Source organism: Gopherus flavomarginatus, chromosome 11 (assembly GCF_025201925.1).
Source record: "Gopherus flavomarginatus isolate rGopFla2 chromosome 11, rGopFla2.mat.asm, whole genome shotgun sequence".
Taxonomy (NCBI): domain Eukaryota; kingdom Metazoa; phylum Chordata; order Testudines; family Testudinidae; genus Gopherus; species Gopherus flavomarginatus.
Genome location: NC_066627.1, coordinates 32,294,332 through 32,313,835, shown reverse-complemented (window position 1 = coordinate 32,313,835; position 19,504 = coordinate 32,294,332). Strand labels below are relative to the sequence as shown.

The window sequence follows — 19,504 nt, the reverse complement described above, 5'->3', positions numbered from 1 at the left end:
ATGTCAGAGACACAACATTCAGCCCCCCTCCCCAGTTATATCAACTAAATACCCCCCCCCCCCATCTAAATCTCTGTACGACTCAGAGCAATTATGCTGCTTGCTCTGACCTGGGTGCGCTCAGTGCAAGGCTGGTGAAATCTTAGCAAGCACAAGCACCCAGGGCAGATGTAATTCACAGTCAGGCTCTGCTGATGCAGAGGCCGCTGCTGCCTGGGTATAAGCTCGTCTGCTCCACCCTCAGCCAGGTCCTCACACAGTCTTCATGAAGCAGCTCAAACCCAACAGCCCCTGGCACTACAGGAAGAAGGGAACTGCAGAGTTCCCTGTTGCCATTGGTTACCCAGCTATTCCCAGCTCAGTGACCCAGTTTCTGCACTGTTCTCGGGGTGGGGGGGAGCAGAGGGAGAGGCAAGCAGAATATTGGAGACTGTTTACAGACTTTTCAATCCCACCCAGCTCTCAGCCAATTGGCTGGGGAAAGGGGGGGGGGGGGGAACCGCCCATTGGAGCAGGCTGGCTGAGTGGAGACAGATTAAAAGCAAGAAGGTCACCGATTAAGAGTGAGTACTGGCCTTTGGTGCAGGACAAGGGTTCTGGGGGTACTGCAGACAGCCTGCCCCTATAGGCACAGGATAGGGGACACTATAGGGGTTGCATGTACAGAGACGGGGGCCTCTCAGCAACGCCAGCTAGCATCTCCTCCTTCCATCTTTGTGAGAGGGAGCGCAGAGCCTGAGGAAGACGCGTGGACCCAGCAGACTGGCCACCCACTGCATTGTGCCTCCAGATCCTGACAGAAGCACCATATAGGGATGGTTCTCCAAGACTTAACCACCCCATAGGCCTTTGCCATGGACCTAAGCGCCTGCCGGGGACCCAGTTACCTTTGGTGGTTTCACTCTCCCTCACCAGGAAGGTTCCTCGGGGGTTCTCAGAATTGAGCAGGAGCCGCTCTGACTCCCGGCGAGTAATCTTGCCAAAATACCACCTGGAAGAGCAAGCAACAGATCAGCACAAGGAAAACCCCTTGGATTCAGACGCGCCTCATTACTGCTACCACGTTTTAGAGAGGGATGCCCCAACATCCCCTCCCCCACAGCTAGAACCAAGGGTTGCATTAACAGCCAGAGGCATTCATCACAGTTCTCAAATCCCAACAGCTAGGAGGGTAGGGATCTATTGGGAAAGATATAATTAGGTAAACAGCAAAAGCCTCTCCCTCCGCCCTCACTCCCGCGCAATTCTGTGTCATACGTAGTCACTTGTCTTTTTTAATTAAAGTGTCCCCCAGGCATCCCAGCCCAGTGTTACTCCAAGAACTCTGTCCCCCCCAGATGTGGAGCAGAAAGTGGGTGTTATTTTTACAGCGTAGTGGAATCTGCAGGAGCGCCTGCAGCACTGTTCAGATGAGAGTCTGTGTGATTTGGGGTTAGCCCTGTCAAGCCTTCCAGCATGGTGCATGCAACCTGTCAGGGTAGATTTACATAAAAATTAGTGGTGCAGCCTATTGCACATGCCTAGTTTGCACAGACCACTACCATGATTGCATACACAAATAGGGCCATTGCAGGTGCAAATATGCCTATTGGCATGCTACCCCTAATTTGCATATGCAAATTAACCAACATCTTGCATATGCAATTAAATGCCTATTTGGTCTGGGGGGAAAAACACACACACACACACACACACACACACACACACACACACACACACACAAAACCCCCAGATCCTTTAGGGCCAAATTTACTACACAGGCCACCCCGAGCAGTTGCTCAAGACGGATTTCACTGTATATGGCATGAAAACATATCTAGTCTTAACATTTGGCTTTGAGCATGCCTGAGAAAAACAACAAAACATTTAACAGAGTGGCAAGCTCAGAAAGCCCACAAAAGCCTTTAGGAGGCTACAAAAAATGTCTGAAAAAATATACTTGGCAGGCTGTTTGCATTGTTCTTTTAAACCGTCTAAAAAGATTTCAATTACTCTTCAGCCTGGATGGAGTCTGAGGGTGCGACATAGTTACTGGGGATGTAGCCCGTTTGTCCTGTTGTGAGGGAGTGAGCCAGCCACCAGTCTCCTTCCCTGGAAGAGAAATAAAAAGAGACAGATATTTAAAAAGAGAAACTTCGAGCAGTGACATCATCCCCAAGCAGCTGGCAACCAAGAGTGGACTCTCTGGGCTGGAGGTATTGCAAACAGGCAACCCTGGCCCTTTCAGGGAGGTCACTGGCACCGGGGTTATTTCCAAGTTAGTTCTTCTGGATTGTTTTGCTTAGGTCACTGTTGGGTGCCCACAGCTTTACTGAACTGGGAGATGTTCAGAGACCCAAAGCTACAGTCAGAATGGACTGAAACCTGATTTAGAGTCAACAGGGCAAGGGAGAAGCTCTCGAAGGTTCAGGGCGAGTTAGTTCAGACTGTGAGCCCTACTATATGCCCACCTTCCCATGTTCCCTGTGGTCATTACTAGGGTTGCCAACCCTCCCAGATTGGTCTGGAGTCTCCAAGAATTAAAGATTAATCTTTAATTAAAGACTGGCGTGTGATGAAATCTCCAGGAATATGTCCAACCAAAACTGGCAACCCTACATTACAGATGAGCAGCGGAATTGGTTAGGCCACAGAAAGCATAGCTCTTTGCTCTCAATATTATTTTTACCATCAACTACAACTGCTCCCCACAACAGTCACTAGAAATTCACCTTGAAGTACCATCTCCAAAGGACTATTAGAACCACTGGGGGGGCAATAGCCAAGCTGGCAGGGGAACTAATAATGGAGCTTTGCTCACAGAGGGCTGAGTTTGAGGGGCCGAGCACCTGCAATTCCCATCAACGCGGGGGGATTTACCACTGACCATTATGACAGCCCACGGCACCAGCAAACCAAATGCTCTAGGAAATACATTGGCAACAAGGATCAAACTGCTCCGGTATCAGGGTGCCTTACGTTAATTCAGAAAGGCCATTTGACCAGAGATTCCAGTGCGGATACCACATTGATCCCATAAGGCATGCGATTGCCACAGTCACTGTGCGATCACTCTCACATACACACAGCACAGGCGACAGCCTTTTAAATAAGGAAACTCCTTACTTAAAAAGGGCACATCAGATACCCATTGAAAATACCTTTGGAGCCATCTGAATTTGAACCAAGTCTGGCTGAAGTGTGAAGCATTGGAAATCCCAGAGAGCAGAAAGAACAGGGAAGCAGAGAAGGAAAAGAAAAAAGAAAAGAAAAGAAAAAAGCAGAATAACTGAGATAATTAAATAAAGGATGCTAGAAAAGACGGCCAAACAAAGGAGACTTGTTTGTTAAATGCAAATCACATAAAAGCAACAAGAGGGAAGAGAGGAAAAAAGGGGAGGGACAGAGCGTGAAAAATAAATGATTAAGCCATGAACATCACTTAGCAGGGGCTTGGTTGGCGCTGCCATTTACTTTGGTGGCAAAACACCTTCTGAATTCAGTGGGAACAGGATGGTCATGACTGGCGTCAGGTTTCATGTAATCTCTCCCTATCGCTGATCCTGTATGAGGAGCTTACATGACTGGGTGAGGGACTCTCCCAGCAGAAATGGATACAGGCATAGGTGCCGACTTTGTGGGTGCTGCAGGGCTGGAGAACCCATGGGAAAAAAATAGCAGGTACTCAGCACCCACCAGCCACAGCTGTTTGGTGCAAGATTGGCAGCTTGGGGAAGGATGAAGAACAGCAAGCCAGGGCCTGGGGGTGGGACAGGCGGAGCGAGGGCAGGGGTGGAGCCTCATGGAAGGGGCCAGAGCACCCCTGGGAAAAGTAAAAGTTGGCGCCTATAGATCCATGCTTCAGTATTGGGCTGCATGGGGAGCTCAGAGCTACTGCTGTGTTATTCCAGGAGTCACTTTAAGCTGTCTAGGAGTTCAGTTATTCATGGGGTCATGCACAAGTTGCTGGCTGCAGCCCTGGTGAGATGTGGTACCATAAGCTTTATGTGAAGCAAGCAAGAGGCACACAGCAGTGACTCCTGCTCCATGCGGTACATGCTCCTCTCTCTCCAAATAACTAACCCTGAAAGCACTCCCTGAATGCCAAGGTGGTTTGGAATGTCTTTATCTTGCAGAATTTCACAAGTGAGGCCTTGGCTGCTGGGTGGACAAACCCTCCATGTGGATTTGAGAATACATTTCCTCAGAACAGAGGGGTCTCAGACTCCACCAAGCTGTTTCATAGACTACGAAGACAGCACTAACTCCCCGAAAAGACCACCTCCCTGCACTTTGAAAGGAATGAGTATATGTACCCCTAACACAGCTATACGCAGATCAGATGGCACAGGGAGATAGTAAATTAATGGAGATATCCTATTTTTTATTTATTCACACAGTAACCTGGGAAAATGGGCAGGAAAATTTTCCAGTCCAGACACAAAGCTCAAATATTCCTAACTGCATGGGCAAAAGTGCATTGTTTGCCCATGGGATTATGCATAGCCATTTACACGTACAATTACTGCTACTGTGCACATGTTTAGTGACTAGATGTACAAGTTGTTAAAATCTATTTTAAAAAGTCTCCTTCCTCACCTATACCAGGAAGATGGATCCAATGTATATGCCCACAAAAAATGTTACTTGCCCCAAGTACAATTTTACAAGGCTGGAATTTGAGATGAGCCAATCTTGATTATTCTGATTCATCACTGTAGTGTCTAAACACATCTAGGGGTTATTAGATGGATAATGGGATAGTCAAGCCTACCATCTTGCCACAATAAAAGTACGGCCCTCATTTCCATTAGCAGCGATCTGTGATGAGCAGGCTGGTGAAGTGAGAAAACAAATCCAGGGCAACGACTTCGTTGCACCAGTTCCCAGATTTTCACTGGGTGTCTCGGGGGATTCTTGTAAGTGGGTCACGAGCAGAAAGGAATGCCAGAAGACTGGGGAAGTTTTGTTCTATGGGAGATGGCAGTCATATTACGGAGACTGTTCTATCAGAGTCAGATGGGAGGGAGGAAGGAAGAGCATGTGTCTAATTTACTGTGACTGCAGGATAAACAATTCTACAAGAACTCGGCAGATTCCAGATAAGGGTCTTGAGAGACTTTACCAGAGGATTCATATTTTCAGAACAATGTTTCAAATGAATGGATAACTTGAGGTTTTTTTAAAGGCACATTTTAAGAGATGGTCTGAGCTAACAAAAGAAACCCAGCCACACATCTTCCAGATCTGAACTCTCCGCCTTAAACCCTGGGGAAATTCAAATCCACTGCTAGTCCCTCCCTGCACAATGGGCTAACCCAAAACCTGGATCCAGACCCCTCAGTGTTTGGTGGCTCAGGCCGTCTCATGATCCATTTTGCAGGTGTTTTCTCTCTGTATAATAGTGAAATATGGTGCATCTGCAGGTGCACCAATACTGCCCCATTAGCAAGCACATCTATTTACAAGGCCAGAGCAGTGGTGTTTAACATGTTTGTGACAGTCACTTGACCCAGTGAAACTGTCCACACAACTGCCCATGTTTGCATCTACCATGCTGCCCAATGAGATCTTGGGCAAGTCACTTTCCCTCGGTGCCCCACCTGTAAAATAGCACTGCCCTGTCTCTCAGGGGTGTAGCATACACATACATTGAAGGTTATGAGGTGCTTAGATAACACAGGAATGGGGGCCAAATAAGTAGCTAAGATAGATAGCAACAATGCATTCTGGGAAACTCAGGTCAACTATGCCATCCTGCCTCAGCAGAGGTAACAGTGCCAGAGGAGATACATGGAGAGCAATCCAGGGGGCAATGCACTCTGGGAGCTCTTACTAAAGAGAGCTGGGAGGCCTGGCCAAGCTGCTTACACACCCATAATCGGGATCCGATCTCCACTGCAACATCCAGGACGTTGGCAGATGGTGGCATCCTAACAAACTGTTGCCTAAGTAGGTAGGTATGCTGCCAGTGGGCCACTCTGAAGAGAGATCCCTCTCCATGGAAAGGCGTGGGGAACAGCTCAAGGTATTCCACAGCTCCTCCCATGCTAAACTGATGTGCCAGCCACGGGTCCGTGCTGTACTGAATCCATTACAGGGGGACAGAGACTGGACAATGAGGATGAACAAGAGCTGGCTGAAAAGTGAAACTGAGATGGGAAATTCTGAGATTTCAAAATTTGGTTTCAGCCCAGATTGGGACAAAAAAGAAAAACAAACGAACAAACAAAAAAAACCCCCACCCCCGCATCTGATTTTTTCCTCCCCATGAAACAAAAATATCCCAAAATGTTTCATTTTGATAAAGGCTGAAACATTGTTTTTATTGTTTCAGCCATATGACAGTTTGAGTAAAAATGATTAAGTCTAAATAAAATATTTAGATATTTTTTGACAGGAAAACTAACAAAAACCAACACATTTCAGAAGAGCGATTTGATTTCATCGACTCAGCATTTTCCAGTGGAGAACTGTTCCACCAGAGAAATTTTTGACCAGCTCTACTGAATGAGCAGAGTAAACCTCAATCTTTCCAGCCTGGCCAATGTGACAGGAAAGTCCAGCTTTGTGGGGGCGTGAATATGTTGGGGGCGACCCATCCTGGGACAGAGGGTGAAGGTAGGCATGGAGACAATGATTTCAAAGTGATTCTAGCTGTATCAAGGTTCCTTAACTGGGCCCCTGTCCCAGGTTATGCCTTGGTTATGCTGCAGCCAAGATTCCCAGAAATGACTTCTCCTCAAGAAGGCCTCAATGTCTGAGGCACATCAGAGGCATGAGTTTTCAGAAAGTGCTGAGCTCCCACCCTCTGAAACCTTTACAAACATCTTCCTCAAAACAGAGGCAGCCAAACTCCCGAGTCACTTTGGGAAATCTTGGCCTGCTAATTTAAGCGGCATTGTAACCAGGTCGGGGATGACTGTGCCATTGGTTATAGCCGTAGTACAGAATGGCAGTCTCAAGAGTCCTACAGCTGAACTGTGAGGTGCTGGCGATCCTGATTAGTGGGTTTGGTTCAGCTCACTGTTAGATTGGAAGCTCCCTGGGGCAGGGTCTCTATTTGTACAGCACCTGGCACAACAGGTCCATGGAGAGGGCTCCTAGGTGCTACGAGAACACAAATTATTCTGGCAGTTCTAAACCAGGGGTGGATTTCTAACCACATCAAGTTTGGGAGATCCAATTATTCATTGGGGGTGGGTGGGCATTATTTGGGGGCCATCTCTACAGTGAGTATCATGAGCATTTAAAATGGTTCAGTCAGCCCTGACATTAGCTCTCATTAAGGGGTGGTAAATGGAGTGGGGCAGCTCTTGTTACAAACTTGCTGTGCTATTCCCCAGCGACTTTGGCAGGCCCACACACCTTTTATACAAGCTATGGCTATAGGCTACCAAAGCTCAGGAGGCAGAGGAAAAGCCTTACCACTTACCACCTTCCCAGCTTTGCAAAGGCATAGTCGCCCCCTGGCTAGGCACTTATGTCTCTCCTCTTTAACCCAAGGATGGGAGACACTTGGCTGTTTCATTCCATAGGGGTCCATGCAATAGTCCTCTCTTACTCCAAGCAGATCCTTCTCAAGTTTAACTGAGTCGAAACAAGGTCAGCAACTCCAGAAGAAAACTGCTGAAGACACTGAGCTCTCTGTGGTTTCGGAGCAAACCCATAAACGAACCCAGATTGACTCAAAACCAGGCGTGGGTGGAAGTTTGTAACCCACTCAACCAGACACATTTCACGAGAGGTTACATGACTCTAGTTCCAATACCAAAGAGCCTGGATGTATCGCCAGGCAGGATTTTCCATCTGCCACATATTTTTCTAATAATACTTTGCAAAAGGAAAACAAAATGACTAGGTTTCGGGCTAACTGCATTCAGAACATGTGACTAGAATGCCAACTCTACTGCTAGGTCAGCAAGAATGCTTGACAAGATAGGTGGTTATCCCAGGAATGTCTGCACATCTCAGTGTGTTAGGCAGAAGATTAAGTTTTTTTCAATCGTTTAACATGTATAGGTTAGTCATTCCCCTAACAGCACTGCAGGAAGCTGCTTTCTAAAGATGTTTTTTGACTCTGATAAAGTGAAGGTTGCAGCAATGCGGTTACACTGGATACTGAGGGGCATGCAACTAGAAACTGATGCCTTTTCTCCTGCGTATTGCACCTTAAAATTTCCAAGAACTTTACCCACCCTGCAGAGATAGCCATTTTGTTCTCAGAGTTCCTGCAGCATGTACAAAGGAGACACACATACTTCGGAATAGTGAACAAATGTAATTCAGATGGAAAGCAGAGGTGCCTTTTGTGCATGGGAGCCAGGGGAACCTCCCCCAGATATTTGCACAGTCCAGAATCCCCAATAGGCAGATCCCTCGTTTTAGGAGTACTCATTAGAAACCAAAGCTAGCGCTGGTACAAAATTAAGATTCCAAAAGTCAAACGTTCAAAAAGGGGTCAGGAAACTCCCAAAGTTAAGTTTTCTTCTGCAACAGTGAACTCAGCCACTTCACACATTAGAGAGATTTTATGGCTTGCGTTAATAATCAAAACCACATAGGAGTTGGAAACTGAAAAATTCCATTTGAGTAACACTACACAAGTAACACAGCAGGAGAAACCTCACAGTCAGGGAGTTATCGGACCTGCCAGTGCTCGATGTTGCAACCTTTAAGTGTTCCCTTCACATTTTAAATTTCCTTAGTTTTAGGAAGGTGGCAGGGGAAAGTGTAAGAACTCAGACAGATGTGTCTCCCACAGCACAGCCTTTGCCAGCAGAGCATGCACATTCCTTGAAGCATGGCTATTTGGCCAGTGCACTTTAAGAGCTCTGAAATGCATCTATTGATGGCTTGTCTGTGCATGCATACTTATTAAAAAGCACACACTTGGTTCCAGCGAAGAACAAAATTCAACACCTCTCCTACAGCAGCCCTTTGCACCATCCTACTTCTAGCTGCATGCAACATGCAGTGTAAAGAGCTGGCAAGAATGCCACCGGGGCAGCTAAAGTGATCAAGGGGTGCAGCGCCAGGAATTTCAGAGAGGCGGGGTGGAAGCAGTCCCCACTCAGTCCTGCCTGCATCCCCCATTGCCATTGGAAAGCAGAGGGCACTGGTGGCTTGGATGATAGGGAGAAACAAAAAAGGGGGAGAGAAAAACAGGTAGGAAGTGCTTTGTTGGGAAGGGATGAGGGAAGAAGGTGCCAGACCTGGATGAGAAGAGGGCACTGAATTCACACCACTGCAGTATGGGTACATGGATCTATGCAGGGCTAATTAGTAGTTAGAAAATGAACCTATAAAAGCTCCATGGGGGAGGGGGGGAGTTGGGGGGAGAGAGAGGGGGAAACAAAGGGACCCAAATGCAACTGTCATCGGGGACCATAAATAGACCACAAAACAACCCTCTCCCCAGCTGCCCTTTAGCTCACCCGGGAAGGAAGTTGGCTTTAAACAAAAAAGTAAAAAACAGATACACACCTGACATCCACTTTTCTCCTGCATGAAAGCATGTTGTGCATGAGAGAAAGAGACAGGGCTTAGATTAGAGGTACTGCACAGGTGCTGGCGCCACTAAACAGTGACTGGGGAGGAAGTGTGCATGGAGAGATCTCACAAGGCAATCAAAAGGGATTTGAGATCCCGTCGCCTTGAGTGAGGCTGTTAGCAACAGAGGAAAGCACAATAAACCCCTGGAGAGATGTGATTTATTTAAAGACTGGGGAGACTGATGCCACTAGGCAGAGGAGAGATTTGGCAGCCAAGGGGCACCACTAATAATAGGACAATACCGCCCAATGGTAGTTTGTTTTGGTGAGTGGTGGTGGTAGGGCAGGCAGGGTGGAAGCCAGTTCTTGCTCACCCTAGAGGCCGGTTAGGAAGAGGCCTGGCCCCAACACTAGGGCAAACTAAAGCTGATCCTGACGATGATTCTTTCAACAAGAGCCTCTAGGTCTGGCTCACCCCAGAAAGCACCTAACCTCACGCTCTGCCAGACATCTTAGATGTGCCGAGCAGCCAGAGAAACCACCAGCAATCCCTCTCCACAGTGTCAGCAGCAAAGGGCTGTTTCACAGCTTACAGAGTGGAACTGTGAAGTGGTCCGAGCATAGAACAGGGAGCCAGGGAGTCAGATGCCAGCTCTCTCTGTGGCCCTGGGCACATCACTTAACCTCTGTGTGTTTCCTTTGAAGAGACTGTGGTGACTTTAGTGATTGTTCTAAGGGGAAACGCCACTTGCATTCTACCAGTCGGCCCTCTGCATGCTCGCCGCTCACCTCTCTTTGCTGTTCCCCTCCAGGACCTTCCCAGAGCACAGACTGCCTCTAGCTCCATACCACCAACCCCGCCAACCTAGCAGTGGGGAGAGCAGGCCAGATGCAGGACTTAGCTCTAGGAAGAGAGCAGGACTAACTCAGTAACCCCCAGGATTTCCCAAATACCTCATTCTGCTGCCCAACTCCCGCAGTGCAGGCTGCCCGGGTTAATGCAGTTCCCTTGGCACCTAACCCCCCTACACTGCAGGGTATCACATCAAGACACAGACGGCTTCACAATCTTCCCAGTGGACCCTTTAGCAGGGTTAGCAGATGTTTGTTACCCACTTCCATGGGAGACCCTCTGCATGGACCAGAAGATGCTTGTCAACCTATCCGAGGTGCATTCACTGCCACTGCACCTGCCCCTAGATACACATCACCTCCAGTGCTCAAGGGGTGGGCAGGACGCAGGGGACTGAGACCTAGGGGCACCATTATTTCACAAAGCAAGGGAGAACCACCACATGACTCCAGTCACAGGTATGCTCCTTAGAGCAGGTCAGTTTCCTTTCACTGCCTCCTTGAAGGGAGGGACTGGAGCCTCTCTAGCAAGACACCTTTGGCCAGTGATCTGGGCAGTGCTGCAGGGAACCATACCCAGCCCTCCCCAGTCCTGGGGCGGAGGGTTAGGGAGGTATGAAGGGAGGCTGCTTGAATGGGGAAAGTTGGAGGATCCCACTAGCTGCCCATCACCACCTAGTGCTGCATGGGCTGCTACATGGCCCCCAAGCTCCTTGGCTGGCAGCAGCCCCAGGAGGCAGGGATGGCACCTTGTGGTGCTCTTGATAAATCCCCTGGGTCTAGCTCAGGGATTCTTTGCTGGCACAGCCCAGCCCTCCTTGGCCAGACAGGCAGATAGCTGCACCACCAGGCTTTGGGAAGGAGAAGGATCCCTGAGGAACCACATGCAAACACTAGGCAACAGACGTGACCAGTCGGGGGTTAAACATGGAAGAAAGAGGAGAAGCAAGAGGGAGAAGAGCAGTTTTGAGGCAAGAACACTACCAGTGGGGCTCCCCTGAGCAGCAAGGGTCGAAGCCCCTCCAAGGGAGATGCCAGCCCACGCAGCAGGTGTCCCCAGCCCAGCGAGCAGGCTGGCACACTTACGTGTTGTTGACAATTTGGAGGCGCTCCCCTTTCTTGAAGGAAAGGTCTGTTTCCGTCCGTGACTCATAATCGTAGAGGGCCACAAAGGTGGTGACTCCACCTGAAACAGACCCAAACTCATCCTGTTAGCCACCCTCCTGCTCCAGGAAGCATTTGCCCCTCCATGGCAATTAGCCATGAGCCGTGCTCGGCGCAGCCTCTGCTTTCCTCATGGCATTTGCATGTCTGGATTCTCCACTGCAGCCTTCCTTGCACCTGGCAAAAATGGCACCTACCTGCCATACGGCCACCCCTAGTCTAAGGTTCAGGGTTCTTCCTCATCAAGCGCTTGGCTCCCTTCTAATACCCTTCCTTCTCCAGAACCTCCAGACACCCCTCCCCCTCTGGCAGGTCAAAGCTGATGCCATACTGACCAGCTAAAGCCCCCGAGCGCTGCGGGGACATGATAGTGTCGGATGTATTGAAGCCTCCGAAGAGCTTTGGCTCAGCTGCCATGCTCCCAAAGGAGCGGTTGGGGGTCCGATGGGCGTCGGGGACAGGCGTCTTGCTGGGCGTTTGAGAGGAAGGGTAGCCACCATGGTGGGTGTTCTCGGCAGATTCCAGGCTGCGCCTCCTCTGGCTGGGGTCTTTGGGTTTGCTCTTGCTGCTCCCCATGGTCCAAAACTAGAGGAGAAGACAATGGGGTTAAGCTGATCCCTGTGGTCTGGGTGACACAAACGTCTGCCCACTAGGGTCTGGACTGAAGCCTCCAGACCCCTTGTGTGCTGACCAATCAACCACTGCTCAGCTGGCAAACCTCCCATCACTACTGCCTGGGGATGGGCTCAACTTCATTATATTCAGGCACAGCTTCCCACTTCCCTGTATTAGCTAGTGAAACAGACCCAATGCACTTGGTAAGCGATATACCAAGTACCAAAGAGAGGCACACTCAATAGCACACTCAGCAGTAGAATGAATAATGCAGAGCCTTTCACGAGTAACCAAACTAGACAGAGACTAGCCACAAAGATCTGGTCCAGAGTCTAGGAGTGTTCAGACCCCTCTGTAGTACATGGGGATCATTCTCCAACCAACACTGCCAAGCAGCCATCTCTAGATGGGATGATGCATCAGCAAAGGTAGAAGAATGCTACAAAAGATCTAATTTCACACTGCAGCAGGCACTTCAGCTATGCTGAACGTACTTACCAGAGTTCAAATTTGGCCCAGGCAATAAACAGGACTAGGCACTCCAGGAACTCTATGGGAAATTTAAGGCCTACAAGCAATCAGGACTTCAGGCAGAGGAGCTGAAGACCATCTGCCCTAGCTCAGCTGAGGGAAAAAACAAGTCCTGGGCTCCAACATTAGACAGCTCTGAACTCCACTGCTCCCCTCGGACCACCCCCACTCAACAGGGGAAGTGTTTAGACACCAACCCCCTTGTGGGCCCACTTTCCCTAGCGCATCCCCTCATACCCATGCCCTGCAGAGGGCCTGGGGGTCACAGCATGTTTGTGCATTACTCTGTGGGAAAACTGGACAGCGGGAGCAGATTCAGAATGTTCAGCTGATGGCCAAAGGTTCACCATTTCCTTTGGGGGCAGGTAGGATACCCAGCACCCATTGCCCCTAGAGCATCAGACAGGCACTTGTCTGCAGATCAGCCAAGGCTGGGGAGATGGGTCTCTAAAATCCTAGAGCCATTCAAGATGTGCTACCACCATTGGCTTCCAAAACAAGCCTTTTCCATAATCCTCCTTTGACTTTCCCCTCCCCCAAAGCTAGCCTGAACAGCAGCGAAGGGTCCTGCCTGTCCCACAGCCTGCAGAATTATCCCAGTTTCAGAGAGGCAGCCCAGCATTCTGAAAGCAGGGCTCACAACACCAGAGAGGCATCACTAGCACTTCATAGGCCAACAATCGTCCCACGTCGCAAAGCAGCATTGTGTCCAACAAGAATGTTACATGAGACACAGCAAAGGGTGGTAATCGCATCCAGCAGGAGACTGTTACATACAAACACTCCATTCTATGTCCCTATTAGGGGACAGGCAGGAGCAGGGGGGCTGGAGCAATTTGTATAGTACAGGTGCTGAGAGCCATTGAACCAAACTGTAAACCCTGCATATGATGGAAACCACTTTAAGCCAGGGGCTGTGGCAGCACCCTCAGCACTTTTCGTTCCACCACCTGTGGGCAGGAGGAGAGGAGTCAGATCAACTTACACAAATAATAACCACATCAGAAGTTCAGACACAACTGCTGAATCATCACTGGAAAGATGGGATTTTAAAAATTCCTAAAGATTGTGGGAGAGACCAGCGCCGGGTCTAGCCATTTTGCCGCCCCAAGCACGGCGGCACGCCACGGGGGGCGCTCTGCCGCTCGCCGGTCCCGCGGCTCCAGTGGATCTCCCGCAGAGGTGGCTGCGGAGGGTCCTCTGGTCCCGTGGCTCCGATGGACCTCCCGCAGGCGTGCCTGCAGATGCTTCACCAGAGGCGCGGGACCAGCGGACCCTCCGCAGGCATGCCTGCGGGAGGTCCACCGGAGCCGCCTGCCGCCCTCCCGGCAACCGGCAGAGCGGCCCCCGTGGCATGCTGCCCCAAGCATGTGCTTGGCGCGCTGGGGCCTGGAGCCGGCCCTGGGAGAGACCCTACTACCCATAAGTAGCCCATAGGACGCAACAGTTGAGCATTAACACACATACTGCATGCAGATGTGGTCGATCCATCTCAAAAAAAAGATATATTGGAATTGGAAAAGGTTCAGAAAAGGGCCACAAAAATGATTAGGGGTATGGAACAGCTACCATATGAGGGGAGAATAATAAGACGGACTTTTCAGCTTGGAAGAGAGACAGCTAAGGGGGGATATGACTGAGGTCTATAAAATCATGATTGGTGTGGAGAAAGTAAATAAGGAAGAATTTAATCCTTCTCATAGCACAAGAACCTGGGGTCACCAAATGAAATTAATAGGCAGCAGGTTTAAAATAAAACAAAAGGAAGTATTTTTTTCACACAATGCACAGCCAACCTGTGGAACTCCTTGCCAGAGGATGTTGTGAAGACCAAGAAAACATCGTCTAGGACAGTGGTTCTCAAAGCCATCCCTCGGCCTGCACTGCTTCCCGCAGCCACCATTGGCCTGGAGCCGCGATCATCCAAACCTGTGGACGCAGCAGGTAAACAAACCGGCCTGGCCCGCCAGGGGCTTTCCCTGAACAAGCGGCGGACTGGCTTCGAGAACCACTGATCTAGGAGACTGCTGTTTCTCATGCTCTGGAATACTTGGTTATAACAATCAGACAGGGAAAGACAGAAACATTCCCTCCTCTTGCCCCAACTTCAGCCTTTTGTTTTTCCTACCTTTGTCTCAGGTGATTCAGGTCTCTCGCCATTTGTTTCCATTACTAGATTCTGCCCTGCTAAATTCCATCTATGTGCAAAGGGAGGAGGAGACACGCACAATGCAGGACAGGGCCTAACCACACTGCTTGTTTTCCATCATTACAGGGGCAGTCACAAGTACCCAAGTCGGCTCAGAATTTCCCCTGGAAACAACACTTCCCCAAACGGAAAAAGACTAAGTCTCGTAATATGGTCTGTGTGTAAGCACAGAGATTTTTCCTAATCATTCTGAGTCACTTTCTTTTGGCCTGGTGAGCGAGTATCTGAAAGACAGACATAATGGGCCTAACTTAACCATGCTGTAATGCATTGCAGTGTCTCTTCTCAGAGTCCCACAAGCGCCTAGTGTCAGAATATTTCACTGGGACTTCACCAGATCAGTGTGTAGTGGTAGGAGAAGACAGAAAGACAATGGGCCAAATTCTTCCTCTGCTGAAATCACTCACACTAGCAGTGAACTTGGCCCAGAGAGAATGACTTCTGGGGAAGACAATGGGCAAAGGGAGTAGGAAGTAGGACTGACACTTTACCACTCACACAGCAATTGGGTCCCACAGGAGCTTGTGTGTACATCACCACCACAAACTCATTGACACAGGCTTCAGAAAAGGACCAGGCTTTTTACATGAGTAAGACCCGTCCCTGCAGTTGCACTAGCTAGAATACAATTGAACAGGACTAATCATCTTCTTGCTTCAGGAGCCAACCCCTCACCTGGTATCAGAGAACTGGTGTACTGGGGGGGGGATGCAGGCCTTCATCTAAAGCACCCAGAAATGGCCACTCATGGCTAGACCCATGGTATGGTTACTTTGTCACCTCCGGAGACACTTTCTGATCTGTTTAGGCCCCAACAGGCAGCACAAGTTTTGATGCCCTTGTTTCAGACTCCTGGGGATATTTCTTCCCCCCACCCAGTGTCCATTCACAAGTGGGACATGCTACGGCAACCCTACTCTCAAGAGAGGCCTTGTCCATCTGCAGGGACTTGATTGGGAGAGATGAGTCCTGAACTCTACCTTCCCTCACCCACTTCAAACCACTGCCCCATGTCATGAGTTCTGCTGGTAGGCTCCAGCCGGGAGAGCTGCCATGCCGGGCTGGCATACCTTGCAGCATCCATCAGGAAGTCGCCTATGAGAGCAAGATGCTAGTGACAGCCCACTACCCGCTGTGGAAGCATATCAGGCACCTCCAAGTCAGGGACTATCCAAGTAGCCTCCAGAGGGAGGGCTCCACCCCCAGTACCTTTCACAAGTGCACAGTTTGTGCCTTGGCTTAGGGTCCCAAGTGCTGGAAACCCTCATCCCTCCACGGGTTTACCCTTTTGAAAAAGGGACCCTTCAGACTCCTGCTGAATCAGAGTGTGCACTGCTTTGAGGAGGCCTAATTTGGCCTCTCGCTCACTCAAGCTTCTAGACCTTTGGCTGCAGAGAGAGAACGCACAGACCAAAAAGGAAGTGCTGTAGGGCACTGCCCTTCGTTATACTGCTCCACTGGAGAGAGGGAAACAACGGCACATACAGGGCCACTGGCCAGGAGGCACAGAAAAAAAGTCAGACAGACACCAGGCTCAGAGTGGGACAGAATTCAGGGGTGTGGAGGCAGAGAGCTGAGCAGCTCAGACCTATCCTGGGGCAGTCCTTCTTCCTTTACTTATGTTACATACTTCCCAAGCTCTCCTCTGCCCTATGTTCTATCCCATCCCCTACTCCACCAGCTCAGCACCGCTTACACTGGCTACCCCGACTAATCCAACAGCAGGTCCTCTCTTGGAGCCCAGCCTTCACTGGCCACCCAAACTAGAAGGAGGGGCAACAGAGATGAGGATTGAATGGCAAGTTCACTCAGGTCAGGTGTGCTTTTTATAATGCCCAATTTGTAAATCCTATATGAGGGGCAGGTAGCTAGCCCCTCCCATCCCCCACTGCCCTCCTGGAAACTTCCATCTGTTACACTCTGTAGGATCACAGCGTACATAGGAAGGGCCATCGGATCAAAGAGAGGATGTACCAGCAGCAGTTGATACAGTGAGCCTCAACATTCCTCATATACCCACTGGCTTCTTAGCAAGCCCAATGCCCACCCCAAGGTAGTGCCCCAGCATCACTCTTCCCTCCTGGAGATGCTGCCAAAAACATTTCTCTTCCTCTCCCCCCTGTGCAAAATAGAAGTCACGTCGAGTCATTGAATCACTCGTCGGGGAAAAAGCTGTGCCTCTGAAAGAGTAAGAGGCAATGCCAACCCTCCAGCTAATGGTGGCCCATCAAGAACTGGCTGTGGGCAATAAGTTGCCACAATGGCAGAAACCTGACTGCCAACAGCTGGCGGCAGCCACGCTTCCTCTTTCAGGCAAGGACAGGGTTAAAATTCCAACCTCTGTCTGCAATCCAGGAGGATGCAACAGCAGTGTTGTGAAAGCAGCTGTACAAGGAGATCTCCAACCACCTCCTCCTGATAAAAGCAGGAGGATCAATGCCTATTCACTAGTCTAGCAAAGGAATCTGTATTGCTAAAGAGTGGCACGGGAGGCCTGGGGGAAAGGCGTTATTAATGACCTGTCCGGGAATGCACTGTGTACAAAGGTCTCGAGGGTGACTGTGAGAGATCAGACACACTCTGCCAGGAGGGGGAGAGAAAGAATGAGCCATGAAAGAAAAGAGAGTAAAGATAGGCTGCAGGGAGGAAGGAGAGAATACAGCTAGTTGAATCTACTGTCCAGTTAGCCTCCAGCCTCCAGGAGGCTGGCTCCTCCGCTCCCTCCCACAGCTAGTTTCGTCTCTTCTAGCCTTGTTAAATGAGTTACTGGGCTTAAAGGAAGCTACCAAGCTGAGACGCTTGTAACATCAGCCCCAGCAGGAAACAGATATTGGATGCTTCCCTGGGGAACCTTTAGTCCTAGCCACAACAAGATCAGAACGGTGCCAACTTCAGTATGGTTGCAGCTGAACATGGCTGCTTTCACCTCATGAGAGAGGCCTTTTGCCTTGTGAGCACGGCACGTTACAGGCAGAGCTTGGGAGACAAACATTGGCACAGCACCACGCTCTCTACACTGGTTTCTAGTACAGTTTTCCAGGCTCCCACTACACTACCAAGGAGACCTGCTTGGATAACTGGAAGCTGCAAAAAATGAGTCCAAGCTTCAGGTGCAAGAAGGAAGCTGCCTAAATCATCATCTCCAAAGCCGTTACTACATCCTGCCCGTATTGCGGTAGCACCTTGGAGCCCCAATCCTGGAGCAGCAACCCATTGCACTCGGCATCGCACAAAACACAGAACAAAAAGATGGTCCCTGCCCCAGAGAATTTACAGCCGGAGTCATACAGGTTCCAAACCACGTGCACAGCCGTACAATAAGGAAACAGAAAAGCAGATTGTGGGGTGGGAGAGGGAACAAAGTGCTGCTACTTTTCGGGAGAGGGACCGGAATCTGTTGGCTTGTACACCTCCCATGCCTGTCCTCCCCTGGCCCCAACAAAAACCCTCTTGCTTTTCACATCATTTCCCCCAGTTTAAAAATAAAACAAAAACAAAACAGCAGCACTAGATTGTCACAGGGAAAAACATATTTGTAGTTCCAGTTCACATCTAGTTTGTCAACGATTAGGATCTCACAGAATCTTTCATTTGAAATCCCCCGTCCCTTCTCCACACAAAGGTGAAGTGCAAAAGCGGCCAGCATTCCCAAACACTTGCTCCTGGCTGATTAGACCTGGTATAAGGTGGCAGGCTTTTCCGCAGCTGGATGAGCACAGAAGGCAAATTCAGGTATGCGGTAGCTCTCTGATGGTTTCAGCTCAAGGGAAGAAATCACAACGGACGAGTTTGAGGCCATTGGTGGGATGAGTTTAAGGCCTCAGCTGTGTGTCCAACAGGCCAGTTAGAACTAAAAGCATCATGCCCAGTTCAGCACAGCCAGTGCGGTCTGCTCTGGAGGCACCAGCTGATATGGAGACCAATCAAACCAACAGCTGCACTTTTCTCCACAAAGCTCCCACACCTGGCAGGACCACGTAATGTGCGTCACTCCTATGCACTGTACCTGAGCTGGGACGAAGTCCACCCAGCTAAAGGTGCCTATTGCTTAGGGATCTAAGTGCCGCGAAGCAGAAAATTTTGGTTTCACTTTGTGATCTGTTGAATAGTCACTGGCAGAACTCTCACATCCTCTTTTCCCCTCTGCCCGAAAAAGAAAAAGGTCTTACCGCGACGTGTCCAGCTACAGCCTTTCTACAGGGACAGTGTGGCCGTACGTGAAGTCACTTCAGCTCTTCAGGAATCTGAGACACAAATGAAGTGAAAGGTTAGCACAGAGTTCTCAACATGCGGCTCACTGCATGCCCCATAAGCAGTGCCGCTGCCTGGGCACCTTCCCAGCACAGATATCCCCATGCTTGCAGCATTCAGTACTCCAGCTTGAAATCTGTTTCACACCTCCTCCCTCTACCCCCGCACTCCCAGAAAGGGGGGAGTTTCCCATCAGCCTCCCCATTGGGGCAAGAAGAGCTCATGGGAAGGGCTAATTAAAGCCAGTTAGGCTGTGATCTCCACCCTCCTCACCTTCCCCAAGAACCTTCTGGCTTGGTGGAGCTCTGAAGTCCACAACAGCCAGCCAACAGCTGCCTCTCTGATCAGTCATGTGTAAAGAGGGGATGATTCTCTGCTCCACTTCATCAAATCAACAGGGTAAGGAAGG

General features: G+C 49.8%; 1 protein-coding gene across 4 annotated transcripts in view; it reads right to left on the bottom strand.

Annotated features, from left to right (window-relative positions):
• SRC (SRC proto-oncogene, non-receptor tyrosine kinase) overlaps positions 1 to 19,504 on the bottom strand; it is a 71,098-nt gene that overhangs the window by 15,776 nt on the left and 35,818 nt on the right. For 2 of the 4 annotated variants that reach the window (XM_050917366.1, XM_050917367.1), the window contains exons 2-8: positions 19,014 to 19,088; positions 11,825 to 12,074; positions 11,412 to 11,511; positions 9,466 to 9,483; positions 3,141 to 3,173; positions 1,993 to 2,091; positions 888 to 991 (exon numbers count right to left, since the gene is read on the bottom strand). In XM_050917366.1, coding sequence (XP_050773323.1) covers positions 888 to 991; positions 1,993 to 2,091; positions 3,141 to 3,173; positions 9,466 to 9,483; positions 11,412 to 11,511; positions 11,825 to 12,065 — 595 coding nt within the window. In that variant the 5' untranslated portion in view covers positions 12,066 to 12,074; positions 19,014 to 19,088. The remainder of the gene's footprint in view (positions 1 to 887; positions 992 to 1,992; positions 2,092 to 3,140; positions 3,174 to 9,465; positions 9,484 to 11,411; positions 11,512 to 11,824; positions 12,075 to 19,013; positions 19,089 to 19,504) is intronic. The other 2 variants (XM_050917368.1, XM_050917369.1) reach the window with 2 other exon arrangements.